This window comes from Macaca nemestrina, chromosome 16 (genome assembly GCF_043159975.1).
Source record: "Macaca nemestrina isolate mMacNem1 chromosome 16, mMacNem.hap1, whole genome shotgun sequence".
In the NCBI taxonomy this organism is placed as follows: domain Eukaryota; kingdom Metazoa; phylum Chordata; class Mammalia; order Primates; family Cercopithecidae; genus Macaca; species Macaca nemestrina.
This window is the reverse complement of record NC_092140.1, coordinates 39,915,022-39,942,324: the sequence shown is the minus strand read 5'-3', so window position 1 is coordinate 39,942,324 and position 27,303 is coordinate 39,915,022. Positions and strand designations below refer to the sequence as shown.

The window sequence follows — 27,303 nt, the reverse complement described above, 5'->3', positions numbered from 1 at the left end:
AAATAAAGCCAGAAGCAAAGGAAGGAGAATGATGTCACGAAGACACTATAAAGATCCCATGGAGGCCGAGCGCGGTGGCTCACGTCTGTAATCCCAGCACTTTGGGAGGCCAAGGCAGGTGAATCACGAAGTCATGAGATCGAGACCATCCTGTCCAACATGGTGAAACCCCATCTCTACTAAAAATACAAAAATTAGCAAGCACCTGTAGTCCCAGCCACTTGGGAGGCTGAGGCAGGAGAATCGCTTGAACCCAGGAGGTGGAGGTTGCAGTGAGCCGAGATCATGCCACTGTACTCCTCCAGCTTGGCGACAGAGTGAGACTCCATCTCAGGAAAAAAAAAAACCAAAAAATCCCATGGCATATTTAACTTTGTACCGTCATTGATAATTTATGTGCGAACATAAACAGAATTATGAAACGCAACTCATTTAGTAATTTATTTATTTAAATGAGGTAATAATGGATAGGTTTAGAAGTCTTTTCTAAACATAGGAAAAAAGATCAACTTATTTTTTCAAATAAAAATAATAATTGATAGGTTTGGAAGTCTTTTCTAAATATAGGAAAAAAGATCAACTTATTTTTTAAATAAAAATAAGGTAAAACTTTTAAAACAAAATTTGATCAACTATGTACAGAATGGTTGCCTACATTCCAATCATTGTAAATCTTAAGCATATGTCTCTAAACAGTAACTCTCCGTGATAGGTTAAAATGACTCCCTTCCCCATTAACGAAAATAAGTGCTACACCTGCAAAACATTTTGTTACCAATCCAAATTTTTTGTTTTCCTTGTTGGAGGTGGCAATGAAACATGCTTGCCTGCATAGGCAGGTGATGCTTGCTGCATCCCCCCAGTCAGGACGAATGACCCCTTCAGTGCTGCTGTAGCAACTGGCATAGAGCTCACTCGGGGCTTTCCTAGTACGTATTATTTTACATGCTGGATATGTGTGAATGAGGCCATCTCTCCCACCAGATTTAGGACTCCTTGCTGTCTTCATTTGTACATGACACCATTACATTCAAAGAGCTGTGTGCCAAACAAGCACTCCAGAGCAGTCTATTTAATTTTATTTAATGATTAATGCTTTTGGCCCACATCTTCTCACTGGCTTCTAACAAAATTTTAGTAGATTACGGAGAGAGACCAGTCTATGTTAATTAAAGCCTTAAAAACAGATTAAAGTCTCTTGCTCTCTCATTACTTTACCATCCCTGAAGGGTCGATGCTGAACGGGTAGGTACTGCTGGGTAGACATGCATAGGAACATGGTTCCAGTGAAGAGAGAAGGCTCGTAGGTTATCAGCAAACTAGTCTGAGACCAGATGTAAGGACAAGCATAGGCTTGAGAGAAACCAGAGTTTCAACCCCAGCTCTACTGCTTTCCTAATACCTGCCGGTGTTCACGTGCCCTAATCTTGCTCCTTTCCAGGGAGACGTGTGATGAGAATATGTAAGGCACTAGAAGAGCTATGTTTGTGTTCAAAGGTAAAAAAAAGAAAACCTGAGAATAATTCACACGAGTAGTTTGTCTAAGTTCACCAGTCAGTTAGAGGCCAAAGACAGATTGAAACTTTGTCTCTGGACTTCAAGTTTGGTGATATTTCTATTATATTTTCTTATATCTCAGCAGTTACCAATATAGCTCATATTCACGAGCTATTTGATCAGGACTTACAAACAACTTAGAGGGAGAGGATTTTTTCCTTGAAAAATGTCAGTGTGCTCTTAAATGATTTATTATCTTGGCATCACTAAGCCCTATGCTTTATCTAACAAGGAACCTAGATGGGGGGGGGGTCTGAAATGGAGCTTTATGTGGAATGAGTTATTTAATTAATGAATACAGATGTGAAGTCATGAACAGCAGCACTCACTCATCTGAAGTTAAGACCTAGCAACCACAAGCACCTGCGAACAAAAGGCCACCAGGATGCACAGCTGTCACAAAGCCCCTGATTTTCTTTGTAGGAATATCCTCAAACCACTTCAGAATCTCATCCAGTAAATGAAGATGAAGATTCAAATTAGAAGCGAGAAATACAGGAATAGCAGCAAGAAATGATGAGACAAGTAAGAAAGTGAGAAAGGACAGAATCTGCAATCATTTAGGATCACTGTGTGGAGGGGCGTGTGTACATATGCGTATGTGCATTCCAAATACGTAATCAAATATAATTAATGGAATAAATATGTTATACTATTTGATATTAATTACAGAGGCTTCATTCATCAACAGAAAAATTATGAAATAATGTGTGGTTTCATAAAGGTTCAGAAGAACATACTCTGGAAACTATTAAATCATAATTGCTTAATATTTTTAAGTGTCTATATGAATAAACTTCCTTTATGTACAAAATTCAGATATGAATAATTCCTAAGAAACGTGACTACGTTAAGTTTACTAATTTTTAAGGTCATAGGTATATGGTTTTCATACGAATTACAATGAGTATTCTACGGGATTACTTACAGGGCCCCACAAATTTATTAGAGAACAGTATGTCAATTGGGGATAGAAAATATTTCCAGATTCATTTGAAACAGACTATTTTTACATATTGCAATTCCTTTGCAAAAAAATCTGATTTTATCTTTGTTTTGCCTTTTTAAAACTTCATCATTAAATTGTAATATTCTGCAGAACACTGATAATGTCAGTGTCATTGTTCCATTTTAATGTCATGTCATATATACCGTGAGAGTTCTAGTTTCTTCTTTTCAGACCCTCTGCTAGACTAGACCCAACATCTGGTTCTGGTGCGCCATCTAGTGGCTGCAGGAATCACTGATGCCTGAATGCTACTTGCTTGTACTGCATTGTAGAAATTACTAGATCATTTATTTTTTAGAAAATAGTGAGAATTCTAAATAGCAAAACCAAATTCACAAAATTATTTTCTTCCAAAATTCAAATGCAAATCAGTTAGTAAGCAATAGAATTCTTAATGTGAGGGAATCCATAGTGCATAATTGTTTTGTACAGCACATATTTAAATGACCATATTAATTTAAATGGCAGTGCATGCTCATTTAAGTACTAATATTTATTTTTGAATATGAATATTTTAAAAAATACTCTGTAAACTGCTTCATGCACAGATACCCACAATTGAGACAGTGGATATAATTTACCTGCTGACAATAATGTGTATATGACGGCTGAGATATAGTTTTTCCTTTTTAACATGCCTTAAATGATTAAGCACAAGCAGGTCATTAAAAAATACTTGGTCACATCTTCATGTTATTATCTAAACTGTACATTCATGAAAATATATTTATTTTTAATTTAGAAAGGCACTCCTCAGCATTTCTTTTACTACTCTAAATTCTTTGCTAATATCTAGAAAATGTTCCTCTTTCAAATACCTACAAATATGTGTAAGTTACTAAGTTGTAAATAAAAAGATGACTTATTAGGTACTTACATGGTACAAAAAGATCAAGCATTAAAGGCAAAATTAACTATCTCAAAGGAAGTTTCTCACTGATACTTACTCCCCTCCCATAGCGTGCATGGCTCTCATAAGTCAACTGTTATAATCTCAAATTCCAAATTAATTGTGTTGGTCACACACAAGTAACTTACTCAATATGCCTGAAGCAAAGGTAAGGCTAAGAAGATACTTACTAAGAGCATGCAAACCAACCTGATTCCCTAGAGAACTAGTTTTGATTTCATTTTGAACGCTGTTATAAAATCTTATACATAATTATAAATCAGAAGTCAGGATGGGCTCATTCTGAACTAGTTACAGAAAATCAACAGAATTTCACTTTCTTTCTTTTTAAAAATAATGTTATTTGACTGATAATAGTTCAAGGAAGCCATGCCTGCACATAGTAACTATCTCTCTGCTAAGTGGATGAATGGATTTGACATATCTTGGTTTTGGGCAGGTATTTCACATGGACATTTAGATGTAACTGTGAGGCAGAGAAATGTGAGCTGGAAACAGGAGAGCTAGGTGGATTTTGGCTACTGTTTAAAGAACTAAGACCTATTTGAATGGAGACCTCTCGGATCATGTCTTTGGGTTTTTTCCTTGAATGCATCCCATTCAATACATTCATCAATTACCTGGCATAGATGAAGAAGCTGAAACAGACAGCAAAAATAATAAAAGCAAAGTGGGTGGGGAGAACTTTCAAGTCATTTCAGTTTATTAGAATAATGGGCCCAAATCAAGAAAATGAATATAAAATAATTATTTCTTAGACTTGAAAAAGTATGTACAACCCTCAGAATAATGATTCTGTCCTGTATTTCCAGCCTGTGCCTCAACACTTTCAGTGATAGGGAACACACTACTTACAAGCAAAGCCATCATTAAGGGATGGCTCCAACCATACATAAAACATTGCATGCTTAGGTTTAAAAGAAATCTATTTTAGGTACAAGGGTTAGACAAGATACAGTTGTCAGCAGTTTTTGATTTAGATAACCTAGTAGAGAGAGTAAACTGCTAAAAAACTTAACACCATTTTTGCATATACAGGCATATCTTATTTTCCTGCACTTCACTTTATTGCATTTCGAAGATATTGTGTGTGTGTTTGTGTGTTGTGTGTGTGTTTACAAATTAAAGTTTTGTGGCAATCCTAGTCGAGCAAGTCTACCGGTGCCATTTTCCCAACAGCATGTGCTCACTTTGCATCTTTGTGTCACACTTGGGTAACTGTCGCAGTATTTCAAACTTTTAAATTATTAGTATATTTTTTATGGTGATCTGTGATCAGTGACTTTTGATGTTTCTACTGTAATTGTTTTGGGGTTCCATGAACTGTACCCAAGATGGCGAACTCAATAGATAAATGTTGTGTGTGTTGTGACTTCATTACTGACCAGCTGCTACCCCATCTCACTCCTTCTTTGAGCCCCCCTATTCCTTGAGACACAACAATATTGAAATCAGGCCAGTTAGTAACCCTACAATAACCTCTAGGTGTTCAAGTGAAAGGAAAAGTCATACATCTTTCACTTTAAATCAAAAGCTATAAATGATTATGCTCAGCGAGTCAGGCACGTTGGAAGCTGAGACGGGCTGGAAGCTAGGCTTCTTGAGCCAGTTAGCCAAGTTGTGAAAGCAAAGGAAAAGTTCCAGAAGGAAATTAAAATGTTATTCCAGCTAACACACAAATGATAAGAAAGCAAAAACAGTTTTATTGCTGATTTGGAGAAAGTTTGAGTGGTCTGGATAGAAGATCAAACCAGTTACAATATCCCCCAAAGCTAAAGCTTAATCCAGAGCAAGGGCTTAACTCTTCAATTCTTCAAAGCTGAGAGACGTAAGAAAGCTGCAGAAGGAAAGCTGGAAGCTAGCAGAGGTTGGTTCATGAGGTTTAAGGACAGAAGCTGTCTCCATAACATATAAGTGCAAGTTGTAGCACCAAGTGCTGGTGTAGAAGCTGTAGCAAGTTATCCAGAAGATCAAGCTAAGATCACTGATGAAGGTAGCCATACTAACCTACAGATTTTCAGTGTAGATGATATACCCTCCTCTTGAAAGATGTCATGTAGGACTTTCCGAGCTAGAGACAAGAAGTCAATGCCTAGCTTTAAAGCTTCAAAGGACACACTGACTCTTGTTAGGGACTAATGGAGCTAGTAACGTTCAGCTGAAGCCAAGGCTCATATACTATTCTGAAAATCCTAGGGCCCTTAAAGAATTATGCTAAATCAAATGCTAAATCTGCTTACGCTGTATAAATGTAACAACAAAGCTTGGATTTTACAGCATGGTTTACTGAATGTTTTAAGCCCACTGTTGAGGCCTACTGCTCAGAAAAAAAGATGCCTTGAAAAATATTACTGCTCATTGACAATGCACCTGGTCACCCTAGAGCTCTGATGAGATGTACAAGGAGATGGATGTTGTTTTCCTGCCTGCTAACACAACATGCATAGCCCATGGATCAAGGAGTCACTTTGACTTTTAAGTCTTATCATTTAAGAAATACATTTCATAAGACTATAGCTCCATAGCTAGTGATTCCTGTTGTGAATCCGGGCAAATTAAATTTAAAAACCCCTGGAGAGGATTCACCATTCTAGATGCCATTATGAACATTTGTGATTCATGATAAGTCAAAAATCAACATGAATTGGAATGTAGAAGTAGTTGATTCAATCCTCATTGATGACTTTGAGGGATTCAAGGCTTCCAAGGAGGAAGGAATTGCAGATGTGGTGGAAATAGCAGGAGAATTAGAATTAGAATTAGAAGTGGAACCAGGTGCGGTGGCTCATGCCTGTAATCCCAGCGCTTTGGGAGGTTGAGGTGGGTGGATCACCTGAGGTTGGGAGTTCGAGACCAGCCTGACCAACACGGAGAAACTCTGTCTCTACTAAAAATACAAAATTAGCTAGGTGTGGTGGCACATGCCTGTAATCCCAGCTACTTAGGAGGCTGAGGCAGGAGAATTGCTTGAAACTGGGAGGCGGAGGCTGCAGTGAGCCGAGATTGCGCCATTGCACTCCAGCCTGGGCAATGAGAGGGAAACTCTGTTGCAAAAAAAAAGAAAAAAAAATAAAAAAAAAGAATTAGAAGTGGAGCCTGAAGATGTGACTGAATTCCTGCAATCTCATGATAAAACTTGAATGAATGAGGAACTGCTTCTTATGGATGAACAAAAAAAGTGATTCTTGAAATGGAATGTATTCCCAGTGAAGATGCTGTCAACACTGTTGAAATGACAATGAAGGATTTAGATTATATAAACTTAGTTGATAAAGAAGCATCGGAAGATTGACTGCAATTTAGAAAGAAGTTCTATGGTGGGTAAAATGTTATGAAACAGCATCACATGCTACAGGGAAATCTTCTATGAAAGAAGAGTCCACCGATGTGGCAAACTTCATTGTTGTCTTAAGAAATTTCCACAGCCACTCCAACCTTTAGCAACTACCACCCTGATCAGTCAGCAGCCATCAACCCAGAGGCAAGACCCTCCACTAGCCAAAAGATTACGACTCTACAGGCTCAGATGACTTGTTAGTACTTGTTAGCAACAAAGTGCTTTTTAATTAAGATACGTACTTTTTTAAGACAATGCTATTGCACACTTGAGTACAGTGTAAACACAACTTTTAAATGTAATAGGGAAACCAAAAAATTGTGTGACTTGCTTTCTTGTGATACTTACTTCATTGGAGTGGTCTGGAACTGAACCCACAATATCTCTGAGGTACACCTGTATTAAGAGAAGTCCATTCACAGGATGTGTTCCCTCAATTTGTGGTATGAAAACTTAAAAAGACACAATGATCAGCTGGAGTGAACCTATGAAGACACAGCTGAGAAAACTGGAGGTGTTTGATCTGGAGAATTAAGATGTGAGTTGGTTCATGACAGTGTTGAGAGGAACACCGGGGCCAATGAGTGAAAATTATAGCATTATCATTAGAGTCATTCTGTTCAACCAGAAGATTCCAAGACCTAAACAGCACTGTAAGAGGCTACTGGACATTGTAAGAGAGAACTCTGCCTTCAGATTGTGTTGCAGAAGAATATGCGGCCACTCAGGGCACTTAAGGAGAGTTGGTTAAACTACTAATGTGGGAACAGTAGTCAGTCAGAAGTGCAAAAAAGATAACAGCTACAACCATCTGGTTGTTAAGAACAAATTTTTAAAAATACACATAAGTATGCAGAAAACTGCATAGCAGTGACTCGCTCTCTGTGAAATATGACACGCAAGGGGTTCCCCTAATTAGGAAACACTAGACTGTAACATATAAAGTTCATTCTGACCCTTAGAGTCTGTGATTTCATTGTATTAATAGCCAAGCTAATGAATTCTGCTTCAGCATAGCATTCCAGGTTCAGATTGTTCTGAATGACAATGCATAAATGATGTCTCCTCTGCTCTCACGGTATATGTTAGAATCTGTAAGATGCAATCCTATACTGCCATGGAGTTCAATCCTTTAATAGTACCTGATTAAAAATTTTCCTCTCTTTCACTGTTCATCACTGGGGTAAGAGAAGTAGAGGTGTCTGTGTGAAAATGAGGCTACTATGTATTCCAGAAAGCTCAAAGAGAATAGGGATAACTCAAAATATGTGATGAATCATTGTAGAAAGTCATTTTTTTAAAAACAGAAATGCTCCTATAAAGTCAGTAATATGGCCTAATCATACTTCCTGCCATGATCTGTCCTCACTATCTACTGGTAGGATGGAATATACTTTTTTTGTTGTTGTTGTTTTGAGATGGCATCTCACTCTGTTGCCCAGGCTGGAGAGCAGTGGTGTGATCTCGGCTCACTGCAAGCTCCGCCTCCCGGGTTCACACCATTCTCCTGCCTCAGCCTCCTGAGTAGCTGGGACTACAGGCGCCCGCCACCATGCCCGGCTAATTTTTTTTGTATTTTAGTAGAGACGGGGTTTCACCGTGTTAGCCAGGATGGTCTCGATCTCCTGACCTCGTGATCCACCCGTCTCGGCCTCCCAAAGTGCTAGGATTACAGGCGTGAGCCACTGCACCCGGCCAGTATGGAATATACTTATTCAATTTCCATGTCTTCACACTCATTCTTTGCCTTAATGATAAAGAAACTGACTTAAAAGTAGAGCCTCACAAAGAGACAAAAACCTCTCGTTGGGAAGCTCAGAATCATAGAGAAGGAAGAATCTAGAATAAGTAGAATAGGGAGTCTGGGTACAGTGGCTCACACCTGTAATCCCAGAATTCTGAAAGGCCAAGGTGGAAGGACCACTTGAGCCCAGGAGTTTAAGACCAGCCTGGCTAACATAGTGAGACCCTGTCTCTAATTAAGTAGGAAAGGGAAAAGAATAGGGAGCAGAGAGGTAACATGGGCTAAACGGAAAAGGATGCTAATTTCAATTATTTTGATACCTAAGCTGTGAGGCAGTTTACAGAGTTCAGTTACTTTCACATGTCTGAGACGGGAATCTGTTACATGTGAAGCCTCCAGTCAGTGACAGTCTTTTCCTGTCAAGGAAAGACACTGGACTGGACTTGCTTGCTGTGAGCCATGTTTTACTGGGAATGTGTGCATGAGTTTCCCTGCTCTATCGGCTTCTTTGGGCTTCACACAGTCCAGTCACCACTCTTCTTAGAAGAGGTGGTTGAATTGTGGCGCACTCTTCCAATCTTCAGTCTTTTGCCAGGGCCTTGCACTAGAAGCATCCAGGAGGAACTGGAAGCTCAGGAAGCCAGAGGATGCCACCTGAGGGACACAGAAGGCAGAGGATGGGGTGGGCAGGGGCTAAGTGCAGAGTCACCAGTTCATTTCCTAGATGGATAGGGGAACAGTGGCAAAGGCAGTGAGTCAATTATGGTATCAATTTCCTTTTCTGCAAACTGTCAATACTAAAACTCCTCTCCCTATATAAAAAAATACCAGTGCAAATCAAATGGAGTTATGCCTGAATGTTTGTAAAAACTTCCCACAATGCTACGTATCTGTCATTTTTTATTTTCCAGTTGCTTACCTATTTGCTATTTGGGAGAGAGTTTTGAGGAGAGAAAAAAGCACGATCTAAAAGAATGGATAAAATACTAACTTTAAGAGAGAATAATTTTGTTCAGCTTCCTCTTTTATGTCCCACGTGGACATTTTTTAAAACTGATAGACTATATAATGATAAGTGGTGATGCTGATTATGAGAAAGACTACTAAATCACTGTGTTCCCAGCATTCTAAAAGCTCAAATACTTCATTGGTTTCTCCAGTTTCTCTCTTTCTCGAGACAGAGAATACACTCCGCCTAGAAGGAGGGAACCGGATTTGAGAGGTACACAGGCTGAATGAGTACGAAAGGCTCCTGAGGTAACTGGCCGGCGCTTTATGGACTCCCAGTGGCTCACAGGTGAGAAGCCCTGCAGAGCGGTACCTGTATGTGTCCTCCGGTGAGCCTTCAGGTGAGAACTTTTTGTGTACACTTTGTTGCATCCCTCAAAATCACATCTGTGGATACGCCGTTTTCTGGAGTCTGGGGATTCAGACCGTCTCTGGCGTCTTGTGCTCTCAATACTAAATGGTGAAATTGAACTGGAAAAAGAAAAAGTGGAGTTACATGGTGAGATGCACAGCACCCGTTTTGGTTCTAGTGGCATGGGAACATTGTCTCAGACACTACAGCTTCACAGACTCAAGGCCACACGACCATAGTTCTTGCTACCACGCTCTTGGGCAGATCTCACTTTTTGAATCCTAAAAGGCAGGCAGCATGAGTTCTTTCTGGCAAAACACTCCAAGGGAGAGAAAGACATGCTTCAAACGACAATAATAAAAACTGAAAGCAAACGAAAGCAGTGGTCGGTGAGTATTTCCTCATGATCAGAAGAAACAATCTGGTAGGGGTAAATTACCATCTCACGGTTTTGAATTTCTGAATATCCTGATAGAGAAGATTATAAGAAGCCTTGCTACAGACAAATGAATGACAAAATGATACATTTAATAAGTCACAAGAAGGTCTGCACTGCATGTGACAACATAGAAACTCCTGTAAAATCACAAGGTACACTTCAAAACAAGTGAGGTCCAGCTGAAAGGAATGACATCAGTAACATGAATCATGACAAGTTATTTCTGTTTGGTGAAACGCACCTGACATTTAACTTTTCTAGTTGGAGTTGCTTTGTGGTGAGGAATAACATGCATTGTCTTTAAGGATTAGCTGTACCACCATTATAAAAAAAAGTTTTAACTAAGAAATTTGGCCCTGACTTGCATGTTGTTTAATCTGAATGCCCCAGTAGAAAAACAGGATTAGTTTATAATGTCACGTAATTGATTAACATGTACTTTAAAAAATCTTAATCTCTTTTGATTGAGACAGAAATAATGACTCATCTCTTTTAGTTATCCATGACGTTCTTTAAAATTACAGTGACATACAATAAAAAAGCAGTCACTCATATTTCTACTCTACAAAATGTATTACAGTTAATATTTTGACATATTTTCTTCCAGCTTGTTCACATTTTGATGCTTTTAAAAATTAATTTTTATTGGTAAATCGCCTCTTTTAACAGTTGAACATTACTGATGAAGATCAATTCCCCTCTTGTTTTCCACCATGATCCTGGTCCTTTCTCCTCCTTCCAGGGAAAAGCCTCTATCCTGAGTTTTCTTTACCTCTTTCCAATTCTTTTAAATTCTGTTTACCTATTCACACCTGCATTTACAGACATTCTTTTTTTTTTGTTTTTTAAGTCATATGAATAATATCATGCTGTTTATATCATTCTGCAAATTGTTTTATTCTTATTTTTTTATTCAACATTTAACATTTGAGATTCATCCGTGTTGATATAAATGCCATAATTCACTTATTTGAAGTGCTATATACTTATAACTTACCAATTTTAAGATCTATTTTTTAATATTTTAACCATCTCTAAAATCAGAATGCTTCTTACAATTGATGGCTTATTGTAGTTTTACTGGTGTAATTTTTTTTTATTAGTGGTACATAAAGTAATGGGGCATTTCACAGTTGATGACATTTCAACTTAGATCAGGGGTCAGTGAACTTTTTCTGTCAAGGGCTAGACAGTAAATATTTTATTTCAACACTGAGGGCCACACAGTCTTATGTTGTAACTAATCAATTCTACAACTGTATCATGAAAGCACCCATAGATTATATAAAAACAAATGAATGTGGTTATGTTCCAATAAAACTTTGTTTACAGAAACAGTGGGCTGGCCAGGCACAGTGGTTCAAGCCTGTAATCCCAGCACTTTGGGAAGCTGAGGCAGGAGAACCGCTTGAGTCCAAGAATCTGAGACCAACCTGGGCAAGAAGGAGAGACCCTATCTCTACAAAACAAATAAACAAACAAACCAAAAAACAGTGGGCTGTCTTCTGTCCATGAGCTGTAGTTTGCCGACTATGCAGTTACATGAAATATGGTGGGAGTCCAGTGAATATTCATGGCCATTTCCCAAGCGATGGACACATAGACTACTTGTAATTTGCACTTTTATACTGCTCCAGTGAATTTCTTTCTGAAAGTCTCTTTCTGCACACATGTGTCTTAAGATTTCAGCGTACCTTCTCCCTTTTACTAATAAATTAGGCAAACAAAGCTTTATGCTGGGTAAGGTCAAATATAAACAATATTTATCTACCTGTGTCTCAAACAGTTTTATGCAAGATCTACATTAGTAGAATGAAAGAACACATGTTATGTATGGCCAAGCCACCTTTTTCAGCTTTCTTACCAATGTAGACTTGTGACTTTCCACATAATTGACTCACAGTTGCAGGGATTGGGGTCTATCGTGAAAGGAGTCAAAATAGTGTGGCTGGCCTGCCTCATGTAAGAATAGCTGTAGTTACTCCTGACTAGGTGTATTTTTATCACTGGGTTTGATTCCCATGAACAAGTAAGGCTGTGTGGTGATAACAGAGCAACAGTAATTCATTTCTGGAATATGTAGTTATGAAAATAAATATTGATCTTGGCACTTCCTTTTTTTTCCTGAAAAAAAGGAAGTCATTCATAGTGCTGTACAATGTTTAACATCTTTTAAAAGTGAGAAAATGATAGAGTATTTGTTTTCTGCAAGTTATAACTTAAAGTCTATAAGAATACTTTGTTTTGTATAATATTTTCTACACGTGAATATATAGAAGTCTAAATGTAACTATGCATAAACACACAAACAGAGGCTTTTGCTGAGTTTCATTGATTTTAGCTATTTATCTTGCTATCTGTATATAAGGAGAAAAGTAAAAAAATAAAAAAATTAAAAACCAACCAAAAAAACCCTGAAATCAGAATTCAGTCATAATGAATGTTTCTTTAGGGACCAATGAAGTAATCCTGCAACACAGCCCATCAACCACCAAACACACGGCAGGCAGGGAAACAAAAACAAAGGCTACAGAAGGCCATGAAATTGCTTCACTGTGAGTTTGTTTTGAATTTACATCAAAATGAAGACAGGTGGATTGTCTATAGGACCTCAGCCCTGGTTTTCCTCATTCTAAAGTGAAATGTGGGCCAGGTGCGGTGGCTCACGCCTGTAATCACAGCACGTAGGGAAGCCGACGCAGGTGGATCGCTTAGCTCAGGAGCTCAAGACCAGCCTGGGCAACATGGTGAAACCCTGTCTCTACCAAAACATACAAAAATTAGCCGGGCGTGGTGGCTCATGCCTGTAATCCCAGCACTTTGCGAAGCTGACGTAGGTAGATCCCTTGAGCTCAGGAGTTCAAGACCAGCCTGGGTAACACATGGTGAAACCCTGTCTCTACAAAAACATACAAAAATTAGCTGGGTGTGGTGGCATGTGCCTGTACTCCCAGCTGCTTGGGAGGTTGAGGTGAGAGGATTGCTTGAACCGGGAAGGTAGAGGTTGCAGTGAGCCAAGATCACGCCACTGCATGCAAATCTGGGTGAAAAAGTGAGACCTGTCTCAAAAAAAGAGTTAAGTGAAATGTTTTAGAACATTATGAAGAACAAATACCTAAAGGTATCTGTACAATAAAAATCATTTTTATAAAGGATATATGCAATGAATAGTTGTGCCCAGTAAAGCTGTCTTTGAAATGACATTCAATGGGTCGATTTTCTCCTTGGTTTCCCTTTCTAAATGGCAGAGATATCTTCACACGTCAAAGAATCCTAGCTAAGCTATGCCTTTCGGAACTGCTGATTTGATTTTTTTGTGGAAAGGTAGGAAGGTAAGTGAAGCTGAGGTAACAGCGAACCAGAAGTGCAGAAGGACATGAAGAACACAGGAAGGTGACAGGACAGTCCAAGCTCCTAGAGCGCTGCTGTCGTGCTGGGATCCCCAGCATAAATCCACAGTCAGCGGGCACGGCAAGTGGACGACAACCGTGGACTGCGGTTTGTCTGAGCCAAGTCCATGGCTGGAAAGGTGACAGTCGAGTTGTTGGTACCAAGTAATTTTGTATTTCCAGAACCTAGGACATTGTGGGCATTCAAAAAAAAATGTTGGCTAAATAGAATAAATAATGCATTATTAAGCCTGGTATTCCTAATTTTTAATTTTATAATTAATTTATTAATTCTTAATTGGTTAATTAATTCTTACTAGGATACTTTGATTCCAAGTCTTCAGACAATGAGCACTCAATTCCACACTACTACACCCATTTCCCCGAGTTTCTTTTTTTTTTTTTGAGACAGGGTCTTGCTCTGTCACCTAGACTGGTGGCCTAGGTGGCACAGTCATAGCTCACTGTAATCTTGAACTCCTGGACTCTAGTGATCCTCCCCCTCAGTCTCCCAAGTAGCTAAGATTACAGGTACACGCAACCATGCCTGGCTAACTTCTTAATTTTTTTGTAGAGATGGGGTTTTGTTATGTTGCCCAGGCTCCTGGCTTCAAGTGATTCTGCCTCAGTCTCCCCAAGTGCTGGGATTACAGACGTGTTCCACCATACCTGGCCAAGTTTCATATTTTCAATGCTACACAAAGTGGCTAGTGAATATCTGGGAATCTGGGTAACCATTAAAAATACATAGATATAAATGTCTCAATTATTTCCTCTAAGTTCAAGAGCAGTGTGTTCTAAAGTATTGCTTACAATTAAATTTCTCAGTGGGACGCCACTGATAAATGTGTAGGATGCTGGTGAATGAAATAACAAAAGTCTTTCTTTTGACCCTAATAGGCATTTCGATAAGTTGGAAAAAGTGAGGGAAAGACCCTTACTCCTGGCAATGTTATCTTGCCCCATCTCACTCGGGGGCTGCCCATAAGAAGGGGTGTTTGGTAATAGAACAGCTGGGTGTTTTCACTCTGCCTTACCTATGCTTTCTGAGCAACATGCCCTTTGTTCAGAAGGCACTTGAAGAATCCTCACAGGCATGCAACCTGACTTCTGCGCTTCAAAAACTGGCCTTATTTTAAAGAATAGGAATGTGCAAGTAACTACTGCACACACCAGTAGAGCATTCTTCCAATAATCTTTAGTAATAAGCTTGGTATGATGAAAATGGTTCAGGTAAAACACTTGTTACTGTGTTCCCAAATTCCATACCAAATACATCTGTACAGCCCCAAAGAATAATAACTAAAGGCCCACTTCTTTCCCCAGAAGGTTAGACCATTTAGAGTAGTGAATGAACGCCTGAGGGGGCCTCACTGGTACCACGTTGTAATAATTAGATCCAGAGAGAACAAATGAGTGAATCATGACTTTGGTTGCACAACAGTCCCACTTGGAATGGCAAGTTAAATTAGAATTAAATCCAGAGAGGCTCAAAAAATCACATCCAAGAACAGCTCTATTTAAATGGAAGGTGCCGCATGGCTGCCATGAAAGAAATTAGGGTTACCTGTCATCAGCCGGTAATAAAAGACCATTCGTCATGTGTGACCTTAGCATGATGAGATGTCCTTCACTGAAATTGGAGTTTTTACAGGAGTTAAAAAAAAAATTAAAAAGGCCAGGACAATCTTTCAAGCCTGGAAAGAAGACATACACATCACAGATTTAAAAACCAGGGCAGAAGGAGCTTTAGTAAATTCACACACTCTATCGCAACAGAATTCCAAGGGGCACAGCTGAGGATAACAGCGGTATTTACAGAATGCTTACTGTGTGTCAGGCACTGACCTAAATGCCTTAACCTTCAGAGCAACCCTCTGAGGTTGACACTACTATCCCTGTACACTGTATCCCTCTTTTACAGATGAGGAAACTGAGGCACAAAGAGGTTAAGGCCAAGGCCAAGACAAAGTCTACGGCTACACCGAAACTCAGACCCGAGTGGCTGATTCCAGAACTTGATCTTAATGACAATGTTATGCTTATTCAGATGAAGATACAGGTATTACAAACCAACATATGATAAAATGGGAAAAAGCAACAAAATATCTGTAGCATTTAAATTTCCCCTTTAACCCAATTATATAAAACAACAGCACATATAAGTGTTACTGAATATAGCCTGCTATGATAAGACATATACTTTTCTCTGGAGAACTGTAAAAAGGTAAACCATTTTATAAGTACTGTCAGATGGGCTTTCAGTATACTTACTATCAATCTACCAAATAAAGTATTTTCTTTTCTCTCTTTTTATCTTTTTTTAAAAAGAGACAAGGACTCATTCTGTTGCCCAAGCTGCAGTGCAGTGGTATGGTCACAGCTCACTGGAGCCTCAAACTCCTGGGCTCAAACAATCCTTCTGCCTCACCTCCTGGGAGCTAGGACTACAGGCGCATGCTACCATGCCTAGTTAATTTTTTTTTTTTTTTTGGTAGAGTAAGGGTCTTGTTGTGTTGTCCTGGCCTGTCTTGAACTCCTGGCCTCAAGTGATCCTCCCACTTCAGCCTCCCAGAGTGTTGGGATTATAGGTATGAGCCACTATGCCTAGCCAGTACATATTTTGTTAAAGTTGTTATAAACTATATATTTACAAGGGAAATGTTTTTTAAAGGCTGAGTTTGGCAGTGGTATATGATAATATCTTCCTTGCCCATTAATGCCACAAAATTAGTCCCTTCCCTGTCATTCCACTTTATTTACAATTGTACCAAAAATAATTGAGTTGGTTGCATGATAGAATTACCTTAACGGAAATGAGAACATTCAGTTTACAAAGTATATTGTGTACTGTTTCTAAAGTTCAATATTATTTAAAATAAGACATTGAACATCACCTACAGAATTCTGAATTAACTTCTGCCACAAAATACATGTAGGTACAATGACTTCCTTGTTAGTGAATCAAACACCACCCTGGAAATGAATTATCAAGACCATAAGCAGAGCAAGAGTAGATGAGACTTTCAGTTAACCAGGATTTACATAAATCTCAGTAAAACAGATTCTATTCACATGAACAAGCCAGATATCTGCATTACTTTGTAGGCTTTCCCTTAACCAGCAGATGGCTCTCGGAGGCAGGAATCCTCATATGTATCTTCCATACTACAACAGACTCATGCCTGTCAAACCATGTCAATGTCTCTCCTATGATATTAATTAGGGAAAAAGCGCTGTTTAGATACATTTACTACCAAATCCCTGCAGCTACATTCAGAGGTAGAGCAGATTCACTGGTGTCAAGTTCCTCTTTCACTCCTCTCTGTAGCATTTCACAGAAAACTACTTTTGAACAGATTGAAATTGTAAGATTAGTAGCTGCCACCCTTTTTAGAAGCCGTGACTGAGACACTATATCATGTTCTAATTTGGATTCAATAAAAATGTTTTCACAAAATGTATGAATCAAGAGAAATACATTTGCTAAAATGCGTCAAAAAGCTCAATCTTAGCATCTATTCAAACTAGAGTTTGGCAAGTTTTCCATATGAACAGAATATGTCTAAAATGCATACTTAATTACTGTTTTACTTTAATAAACACAGTCTTCTACTAAACTAATTAAAGGATAATGGTTTACAAAGGAGCCTTTTGGGGGCCCAGGGGTTGCCCTGGGGTTGGATTCACAGTATTTCATGATTTTACTTAAACATAACAGCAGCCAGTAAGTATTTTTCCACATCATTTTCTAGACCGTTAAAAAACTTAAAACTATTACAAGCTTTCTGTTCTTTTTGTTTCAACATATTTCAGCAAGCAAGATCATAAGCTCTATTAGGCAAAATGGTTAATCAAAATAGAAAAAAATGAATCATTAACAGTTTGCTATGGTTGGCTTTATTATCAAACTTTTATGATGAAATTAAACTACAAGTTGAAAGAGGGCTATTGGCTAACAAAAAAATATCTATTTCAGATATAGTGTATCTATTCAAAATAGCTACTCTTTGGGGAATGTCTTATGCATTGCAAACACTTTACCCTATGAAATCAATTCATAATGTAGGATGAAACGAGGGTTCTGAAACAGGTATGGATTTCTGGATTATACTGGATGTACCCACTGAATGGAAGACACATAACATACTTAAATATTTAGAGGGATTTTCCCACAGCATTTCTTCAGAAAATATCACGGTTTAAATTATGTTTTATGCCAGAAGTTATAGCTTGGTGGATTACATAAACCTTAAAAAAAAAACTTTCTAGGTCAGAATAGGATTAATTATTTTAATCTGAATGCCTTAAGGTAAGCCCTGCCCTCCTCATTCTGGCACGGCCCCAACCCATGCCCAATTACTTATGAGAACAGCACTTTATCTTATCCATGTGGCTCTTGAACACATCTGATTTTGGGACTCTCTAGAATCATGCTAAATTTTAAAAATAAGTTATCCTTATTTGACTACAGTTAAACTTCAAGCTACTCAAGAGTGAAGAGTCTTACACGTGTCTATTTATGTGGCCAATGAACATGAAAAAAGCTCATCATCACTGGTCATTAGAGAAATGCAAATCAAAACCACAATGATACCATCTCATGCCAGTCAGAATGGTGATCATTAAAAAGTCAGGAAACAACAGATGCTGGAGAGGATGTGGAGAAATAGGAACACTTATACACTGTTGGTGGGAGTGTAAATTAGTTCAACCATTGTGGAAGACAGTGTGGTGATTCCTCAAGGATCTAGAACCAGAATTACCATTTGACCCAGCCATCCCATTACTGGGTATATATCCAAAAGATTATATATCATTCTACTATAAAGACACATGCACACGTATGTTTATTGCAGCACTATTCACAATAGCAAAGACTTGGAACCAACCCAAATGCCCACCAATGATAGACTGGATAAAGAAAATGTGGCACATATACACCATGGAATATTATGCAGCCATAAAAAAGGATGAGTTCATGTCCTTTCCAGGGACATGGATGAAGCTACAAACCATTATTCTCAGCAAACTAACACAGGAACAGAAAACCAAATACCTCATGTTCTCACTCATAAATGGGAGTTGAACAATGAGAACCCATGGACACAGGGAGGGGAACATCACACCTGGGGCCTGTAGGGGAGTGGCGGCTAGGGGAGGGAGAGCATTAGGACAAATACCTAATGCATGAGGGGCTTAAAACTTAGATGACGGGTTGATGGGTGCAGCAAACCACCATGGCCCCTGTATAACTATGTAACAAACCTGCACGTTCTGCACATGTATCCCAGAATTCAAGAAAAACACAAAAAACAAAAAACAAAAAAGACTCTTATACACGTCTGTCTAGAAGCCATTGTTATACAAGGATGCCTGAATGGGTGATGGGAAAGGAAGGGAAGAAGGACGCTGGGAAGCTAACTATATACACAGGAACCTCACCATAACACTGCTCTAAGGCAGAACTGAATAGGAGGAGGTTAATATTTCTACTTTAGAAGGATCTTATTATAAAGCAGATTTACTAATAAGGCGGTACTGTGGATGTTCCTGGACAAAGAATGTAGCGAGATTCCATGTTTTAAAGATGAAAACATTTAAGATGTTTCAAAATACACAGCTCTAATGAGATACTATAATGCAACCACAAAATGAACTTTTGGGTTCGGCACGGTGGCTCATGCCTATAATCCCAGCACTTTGGGAAGCTGAGGCAGGCGGATCACCTGAGGTCAGGAGCTCGAGGCTAGCCTGGCCAATGTGGTGATACCCTGTCTCTGCTAAATGTACAAAAATTAGCCAGGTGTGGTGGCAGATACCTGTAATCCCGGCTACTCGGGAACTGAGGCAGGAGACTTGCCTGAACCCAAGAGGCAGAGGTTGCAGTGAGCAGAGATTGAGCCACTTCACTCCAGACTGGGTGATAGAGTGAGCCTCCATCCCCCCCAGTAAATAAATGAATAAATAAATAAATAAATAAACGTTTGATGTGACCATCAAAACAGGCCTACATCTATTTTATGCTGATCATTAACCAGATCTATGTTACACTAGAGATTTGTTTTATTAAAAAACACTGAAATTATATCATCTAACTATGTGGTACTTAAGCTAACATGAATTATTGAAAGTTTTTATTGCTTGCGTAGGATTATATAAATCAGACCAAACAGAAGTCATTGGTTCTGCCACATCGGCCAGGCTGGTCTCGAACTCAAGTCTCGAACTCAAGTTTTCCACTTGAGTTTGTGTTACCAAAATGACTGTCTGAGGCCACACGTAGGGAATTTTCTCATCATAAGATGTACAAGTATTTGAATTGTGGAGGAAAACAAAAATCTTCCCACCTGAAAAGATTATTCTTTCCTCAGTGAATTATTTTGACACCACTGACAAAACCAATTTACCATAATGTAAGGGTTGATTCCTGGACTCTTACTTCTATTCCATGGATTTGTCTATATATAATTATCCCAGTACCACAATGTCTTAATAATTTTATACCTTTAGGATCAATTTTTAAATTGGAAAACATTATTCCTCCAAATTTATTCTCCCCCTTCAGACTGTCTTCACACAAAATTTAGAATCATCTCATCAATTTCTTTCTTTCTTTTTTTTTTTTTGAGATAGAGTCTCACTCTGTGGCCCAGGCTGTAGTGCAATGGTATGATCTCGGCTCACTGCAACCTCCACCTCCCATGTTCAAGTGATTCTCCTGCTTCAGCCTCCCGAGTAGCTGGGATTACAGACGTGTGCCACCATGCCTGGCTAATTTTTGTATTTTAGTAGAGACAAGGCTTCACCATGTTGGCCAGGCTGGTTTCGAACTCCTGACCTCAGGTGATCCACCTGCCTCAGCCTCCCAAAGTGCTAGGATTACAGGCATGTGCCACTGTGGCCAACCATCATCAATTTCTGTAAAAGAAAACTCAGCTGGAATTTGGATGAAAACCAAATCATAGACTGCTGCCATCTTAACAACATTATGTCTTTCAAACCATGAATATAGGACATCTTTCCATTTAATTAAAAAAATTTTTTTAACCATGTTTTGTAGTTTTCAACGTTCAAGTCTTACATGTCTTTTGTTAAATATATTCATAGGTATTTTCTTCTTTTTCATGCTATTGTAAATGAAATTGTTTTCTTAATTTCATTTTTAGATTGTCCATTGTTAGTATACAGAAATACAATTAATATTTGTTTATTGATCTTGTGTCCTGTAACCTTGTTAATCTCATTTATTAGTTCTAATACTTTTTGGGAGGTGACCTTTAGATTTCCTATATACAAGATCACGTCAACTACAAATAGAGATAGCTTTACTTCTTCCTTTCCAATCCACATTTCTTTTTTTTTAATTGCCTCGGCTAGAATGTTGAGTGAAAGTGGTGTGTATGGACATCCTTGTCTTGTTACTGATCTGAGGGTTAGGTGCTCAGTCTTCTATCATTCAGTATGTTAGATAAGAGTTTTTCACAGAGGCACTCTATCAAGTTGAGGATACTGTCGTCTATTCCTGTGTGTGTACTGAGTGTTTTCATTACAAAAGGATGTTGGATTTTGTCAAATGCCTTTTCCGTGTCTATCGAGATAAATGTGGTTTTCCCTATTAATGTTGTGTATTATATTGATTTCCACATGTCAAATCAGCCTCGTTTCCAGGTTATGTCCCCCTTCTCATGGTATGTAATCCTTTTTATATGTTGCTGGACTCAGTTTGCTTGTAATTTGTTGAAGGCTTTTGAGTCTCCACTCACAAGGGATATTGGCATGTAGTTTTCTTGTGAGGTCTTTGTCTGGTTTTGGTATTAGGATAATGCTGGTATCAAAGAATAAGTTAGCAAGAGTTCTGGGCTCCTCATTAACCTTGAGCTTCATGGCACCACGTTTACACTAAGATCCATTCCTTACTATGTCGACTATTCCCATTTGCTGATATTTCTAACCTCAGTTTTGCTTCCTCACTTCGGCAGAGTTGCTCTTTATGATATTTTTATGCTATTAGCCCTGCTCTTACCTAGAACTTTTCATATCACTAAAGTTTCACGGCCATGATGTCCACTGAATGCACAGACCTGGTTCATCCCTATTCGCCTATGAAGAAGGATCAAATAAGAACTTTTCAAGTTTTAAAGTATGTGTTACTTACTTTCCTAGATTCACTTTTCTGCATTATTGGCAACACACTGTCTAAAGTTCTCAGGATTTGAGCATATTGCTAGGTGTTTCTGTTCAAATCTCAATGTGAACTGTACTGTTTACAATATTCCCAGTGTATACTGTAAAATATTGCATGGTGTAATAATGGCTTCTACAGCACCATACATAAGCTTGTCAGAAAAATTACTTGACAGCAGGCAGGGTAGATAGTGTTATTGGCAATCTTACAGCTGAGAAATAGGTGAGGAAAGCAGAGCCTGGAGTGGTTACTTGCTAGGGAATGATAAACCTGAGAGCACTTGTCTCTATTCCTCTTCCTACATCACGTCTTTCCTAAGGAAAGATGAAAAATCTTAAAAATGTCAAGATGATAATGTTAAATCTCCTGTGCCATATTTATCGATGATTAAATACTACAAGCTCTGTTGGCTTTTTTTTTTTTTTTTAACTTGGCTTTTTCCTGCTGAGAAAATCAGTAAGATGAGAGTTGTAGATTAGTAGCAGTCAGCTGTGTAGGTATTTTTCATCTTAACAGTAGTGACTCAATAAAAAAAAAAAAAACACAATTATTTTCTGTAAGTTCACCATAGGGAAGCAAGTGAACACGCAAAGGCATCCTTAGCAAGTTCATAATCTAGTAAAGTGTAGAACTTGGAAATCTCTCTACCTCAAATGCACGAAAAATGACTCAAATCTTTGCTCAAATCTATGACGTGTGGAAGTGTAAAGCCTCTTCCCTAGCGCCCTCCAGGATGTATGTATATTTCTGGGACTTCAGTTCTCAGAACCACCTTGGCCTCCAGCATCAAGTTAGCACCTTCTTCAAGAACACCTTCTTCAAGAACCACATAAACCCATCTGAGCATCTAGGAAGCCCTCTCGCCTACAGACAGATGTGGAGGGACTCCTGGAGCTTCACTCTCCTTGCCTGTTGCTCCTTCTATCTGGAAAATGCTCTTGGCTGCCTCTGTGCTGCTCACTGGTCTCATCCAGCCTCACACTCTTTGCATCTTGCCAGGGAGCTCTCTGCTACGCCTCTTCTCTGATTTCTCACTCCACCCCCATCTCAACTGTATGCAAAAGAAAAACAACAGCTACCTTCCCTTGGCCCAAGTATGATAGCTTTGCCTTCCAAAAACCTTGGGGGCAGGTTATATCCAGGTCCCTGGCTAGGAAGTACGGGTAGGGCTCACGGCTCACAGCTTACCTCCAAGTCTTTCAGAGGGCACGTTTTCCACACCAAGAATTTTGTTCTGGAGGAATTCAGTGCCAGCTATTAAGATGATTAAAAACTCCTTCAACTTATTATATATGTAAATCATAATTATACAAGGCAAAAAACGATATGTGATAGAGGTGTAATGAAGTGTTACGGGAGTCAAGGGAGGGGGTGTCCGATTTCTGTTTGGAAAGATCAGGGCAAGCTTAACAGAGGACACCAACAAATGAGTCCTGAAGAATACTGGTATGTGGATGTGTCGGTGGTAAAGAGAAGGTGGAAGAGAGAATTTATGCTTATGGAGATAAAATAGCTCACAGTTAATCTTAATACCAAATTGTCTAACAAACAGGGTTCCTAATGGGCAGAAGAGGAAGATACAGGGCAGACAGGATGACCAGGGCCACGAATGATAGACTGAATGTTTCCTTACAAGAACTTCAATGTGTAGGCCCTGGAAGTGGCATGATTTTATTTTGTTTCGTTTTTTAGTTTTAGAAGGAAAATTCTGGCTTATGACAGTAAGCTTCCATGGTGAGAAAGTGATTAAAGTCAAGGCCTTTATCAATTACTGAGCCTACTGCCATCACTCAAGTAAGTGCAGTCTACCTGAACCAAGGCAGTGTCTTTAAATATGAATCAGAGGGTACCAATTCCAATGCATTTCAGAAGTAGAACGGTTAGTTCTTGGTAACTGACTGGATAATGGGGGATAAGGGAGAGAGAGGAGTGAATGGTGTCCCCAGCAGCTGGGCCTGGATGGCCAGGATAACGTCATTAGCCAAACTGGAGTCCATAGGAAAAGTGCCAAGATAAAAGCTAATGATTAAAATTAATCTATATATGAACAATAAATTTATGTTTAAATGACAACAGAGTAGCACTTTCTTTTCATTTGCTAGACAAGTAATAATTTTAAAAAAATAGTAGAAACTAGGTAATAAGGAAGTATTTCCAGAAATAACTTGAATGGATTTTATAAAAGAAAGCTCATAAAATAAACTTAGTGGTAATGGAATTTCATTAAATGTTGTCCAATGTATAATTCTAAAGGCCAGGTACTTAGTAGAGGAAATTAGACCAAAAAAAAAAAAAAAAAAAAAAAAAAAGGCATAGTTTTTGTTTATTCAGTCGATTAACATTCATTAAATTATTTTAGGGATATTACTAAGTTTATAGTTGGCAGTTTACATACTTGATGACCTAGGTGATTGCTTTTTTGATTGTTTTTAATTATAGGAGTTTGTTTTTCAGGACCTCAAAGACATGCACTTAAGTGGAGGGAAGGACAAATGGATGAAACAAACAAGTTCTAAAGCACAAACTGTGGCCTTAGGCAGCCTGCTGAGTGTTTTACATACTAGAATAGCTTGAAAGAGTGAAGGGACTGAAAGATGTGAGTTCAGGACTATCAGAGGAAGAATCTTACCAATGCATTTTAAGCTATGTCTTAAAAAAATTTAACACCTTTCCTGAGCTTTGGTTTCTTTTCTTATAGAACAATAGTATCTATACTTTGTGGGGTTGTAGAAATAAAATACTTTGTGTAAGCAGGTAAATATTTGGGAAATGACTGCAGTAACTGCTGTTTCACTTTGGGTTAACTGTAATTATTAAACCTTTTTTTTTTTTTTTTTTGAGAGGGAGTTTTGCTCTTGTTGCCCAGGTTGGAGTGCAGTGGCGCGATCTCAACTCACTGCAACCTCCGCCTCCTGGGTTCAAGCGATTCTACTGTCTCAGCCTCCTGAGTAGCTAGGATTACAGGCACCCACCACCACGCCTGGCTATTTTTTTTTTTTTTTTTTTTTTGTATTTTTAGCAGAGACGGGGTTTCACCATGTTGGCCAGGCTGGTCGCAAACTCCTGACCTCAGGTGATCCACCCGCCTCGGCCTCCCAAAGTGCTGGGATTACAGGTATGAGCCACCGCGCCCGGCCGTTTAACTCCATTTTACAGATGAGAAATCTGGGGTTCAGTCAAGTTAAGTAACTCACCCAAGAACACAGATATGAAGCAGTAAAAGCTGCCTTTTTGGTACTTGTTATTCCAAGTGCCTGAAACAGTGGCAGGCAGAGGAGTTGCTCAATAGATAGTTGCCTAATATTAAGGAAAAGCATCTCACATCACACATCTACATCTACCCCCTTCCCTCTTGACCTCTCAATGTTGGCGGTTCCCTGAGCTCAGTCTTCCGGCCATTTCTCCTTTCTGTTTCAACTCTTCCTTGAGTGATCTTGCTCATTCCCATGTTTCACATGCTGTGTTTCATGTATCTTTTTGTATGCCACTCAAATCTAATTCAAACGCCCCCTTCCCTGAGCTCCAGACTCGTATCTTTTAGACCTTCCACTTGTGTGTCAAGCAGATAACTCTAACTTAACATGCTCAAAGCTGAACTAGTGATGCTTTTCCCCAAACCCACTCCTTTCCCAGTTTTCCCTATCTCATGAAATGGCCACTTCTCTCTTGGCAGTTCAGAACAAAAACAGGTGTCCCTCATGATTATTCTCCTCTATAGCTTATACAGGACCTATAGGCTCAACTTCCAAAACGTATCCCAAATTTGAATACTTCCCTCTTCACTGCCATACTCATCTCTTATCTGGCTACCTGCTATAGGATCTAACTGGAATCCCTGCTCCCACACCCTTACTCCTTCCCCCTAGTCTTTTATCTTTAATTGTAATCAAATACCATGAAATTTACCCCTTTAACCTTTTTTTTTTCTGAGACAGAGTCTCACTCTGTTGCCCAGGCTGGAGTGCAGGGGTGCGATTTCGGCTCACCACAACCTCCACCTCCCGAGTTCAAGCGATTCTCCTGCCTCAGCCTTCCGAGTAGCTGGGATTACAGGTGTGTGCCACCATGCCCAGCTAGTTTTTGTATTTTTAGTAGAGACAGGGTTTCACTCTGTTGGCCAGGATGGTCTCGATCTCCTGACCTAGTGATCTGCCCACCTCAGCCTCCCAAAGTGCTGAGATTACAGGCGTGAGCCACCGCGTCCGCCTTTAACCGTTTTTAAGTGTATAATTCAGTGGCACCAAGTACATTCACACTCTTGTGTAACCATCACCAAATTTATATGTACAACTTCTTCATCATCCTAACAGAAACTCTGTTTCCACTATATATTAACTCCCTGTCCCCTCCCTTCCTTTAGCCCTGGTAACCTCTACTATATTTTCTTTCCCTATGAATTTGCCTACTTTAGGTGCCTCATATAAGTACAATCATACAATATTTGTCTTTTTATGTCTGTCTGTCTTATTTTACTTAGCATAGTTTTCAAGGTTCATCCACATTGTAGCATGTATCAGAATTTCATTGCTTTCTAATGCTGACACACACACACACACACACATACTCATACACACACACTTTATCTTTATTCATGGATGACAGATTAACATCTGGGTTGTCTCTACCTTTTGGCTATTGTGAATAATGTCATTATGACCAGTATCTGTTTGAGTCCCAACTTCCAACTTTTTTATACCCAGAAATGGAATTGCTGGATTACTTGCAATTGTATGTTTATCTTTTTAAGGAATCACCAAACTGCTGTCCATGGCTGCTGCACCCTTTTACATTCCCACAAGAAAAGCACAAGGGTTCCAATTTTTCTACCCCCTCACTAACACTTGTTAGTTTCCTCTTTATTAATAACCATCCTAACAGCTGTGAAGTAGTCTCTCATAGTCTTCTTAATAAAACAAATAATGTCCTTTCAAAACCCCAGTGGTCTCCTATTTCACTTAGAACAAAGCTTAAAGCCTTTATCATCACCTATAGGCTCTCTAGGAACCCTGAGACCTCTTTGTTCTCTGTTGAGCTTCCTCTGCTCCAGCCACAATGGCCTCCTAACTGTTCTGGAACATGTCAAATCCATTTCAACTCAGTGCCTTCGCTCTTGCTATTCTTCTGCTTAGAACAGTTTCTCACCATTATCACATGGCTTTGGCCTAATTAATATCTCTGATCAAATGTCACTTCTTCAGAGATGTTCACATCTTTAGATGTCACATCTGAAGTTGTTCTTCAGAGAGGACATTCCTAGCACCCAATCTAGATAGCCTCTCCTGACCTTTGCACATATAGACAGAACAGCTTCTGTCTATTGCTTGCTTTGCTTCATATACCTTATTCTTCATAATCCATCTCTCTCAGCAG

General features: G+C 39.0%; 1 protein-coding gene across 8 annotated transcripts in view; it reads right to left on the bottom strand.

Annotated features, from left to right (window-relative positions):
* LOC105481754 (KLF transcription factor 12) overlaps window positions 1–27,303 on the bottom strand; it is a 618,039-nt gene that overhangs the window by 20,117 nt on the left and 570,619 nt on the right. For all 8 annotated transcript variants that reach the window (XM_071081217.1, XM_011741485.3, XM_071081216.1 and 5 more), the window contains one exon: window positions 9,879–10,036. In XM_071081217.1, the coding sequence (XP_070937318.1) occupies window positions 9,879–10,036 (158 nt within the window). The remainder of the gene's footprint in view (window positions 1–9,878; window positions 10,037–27,303) is intronic.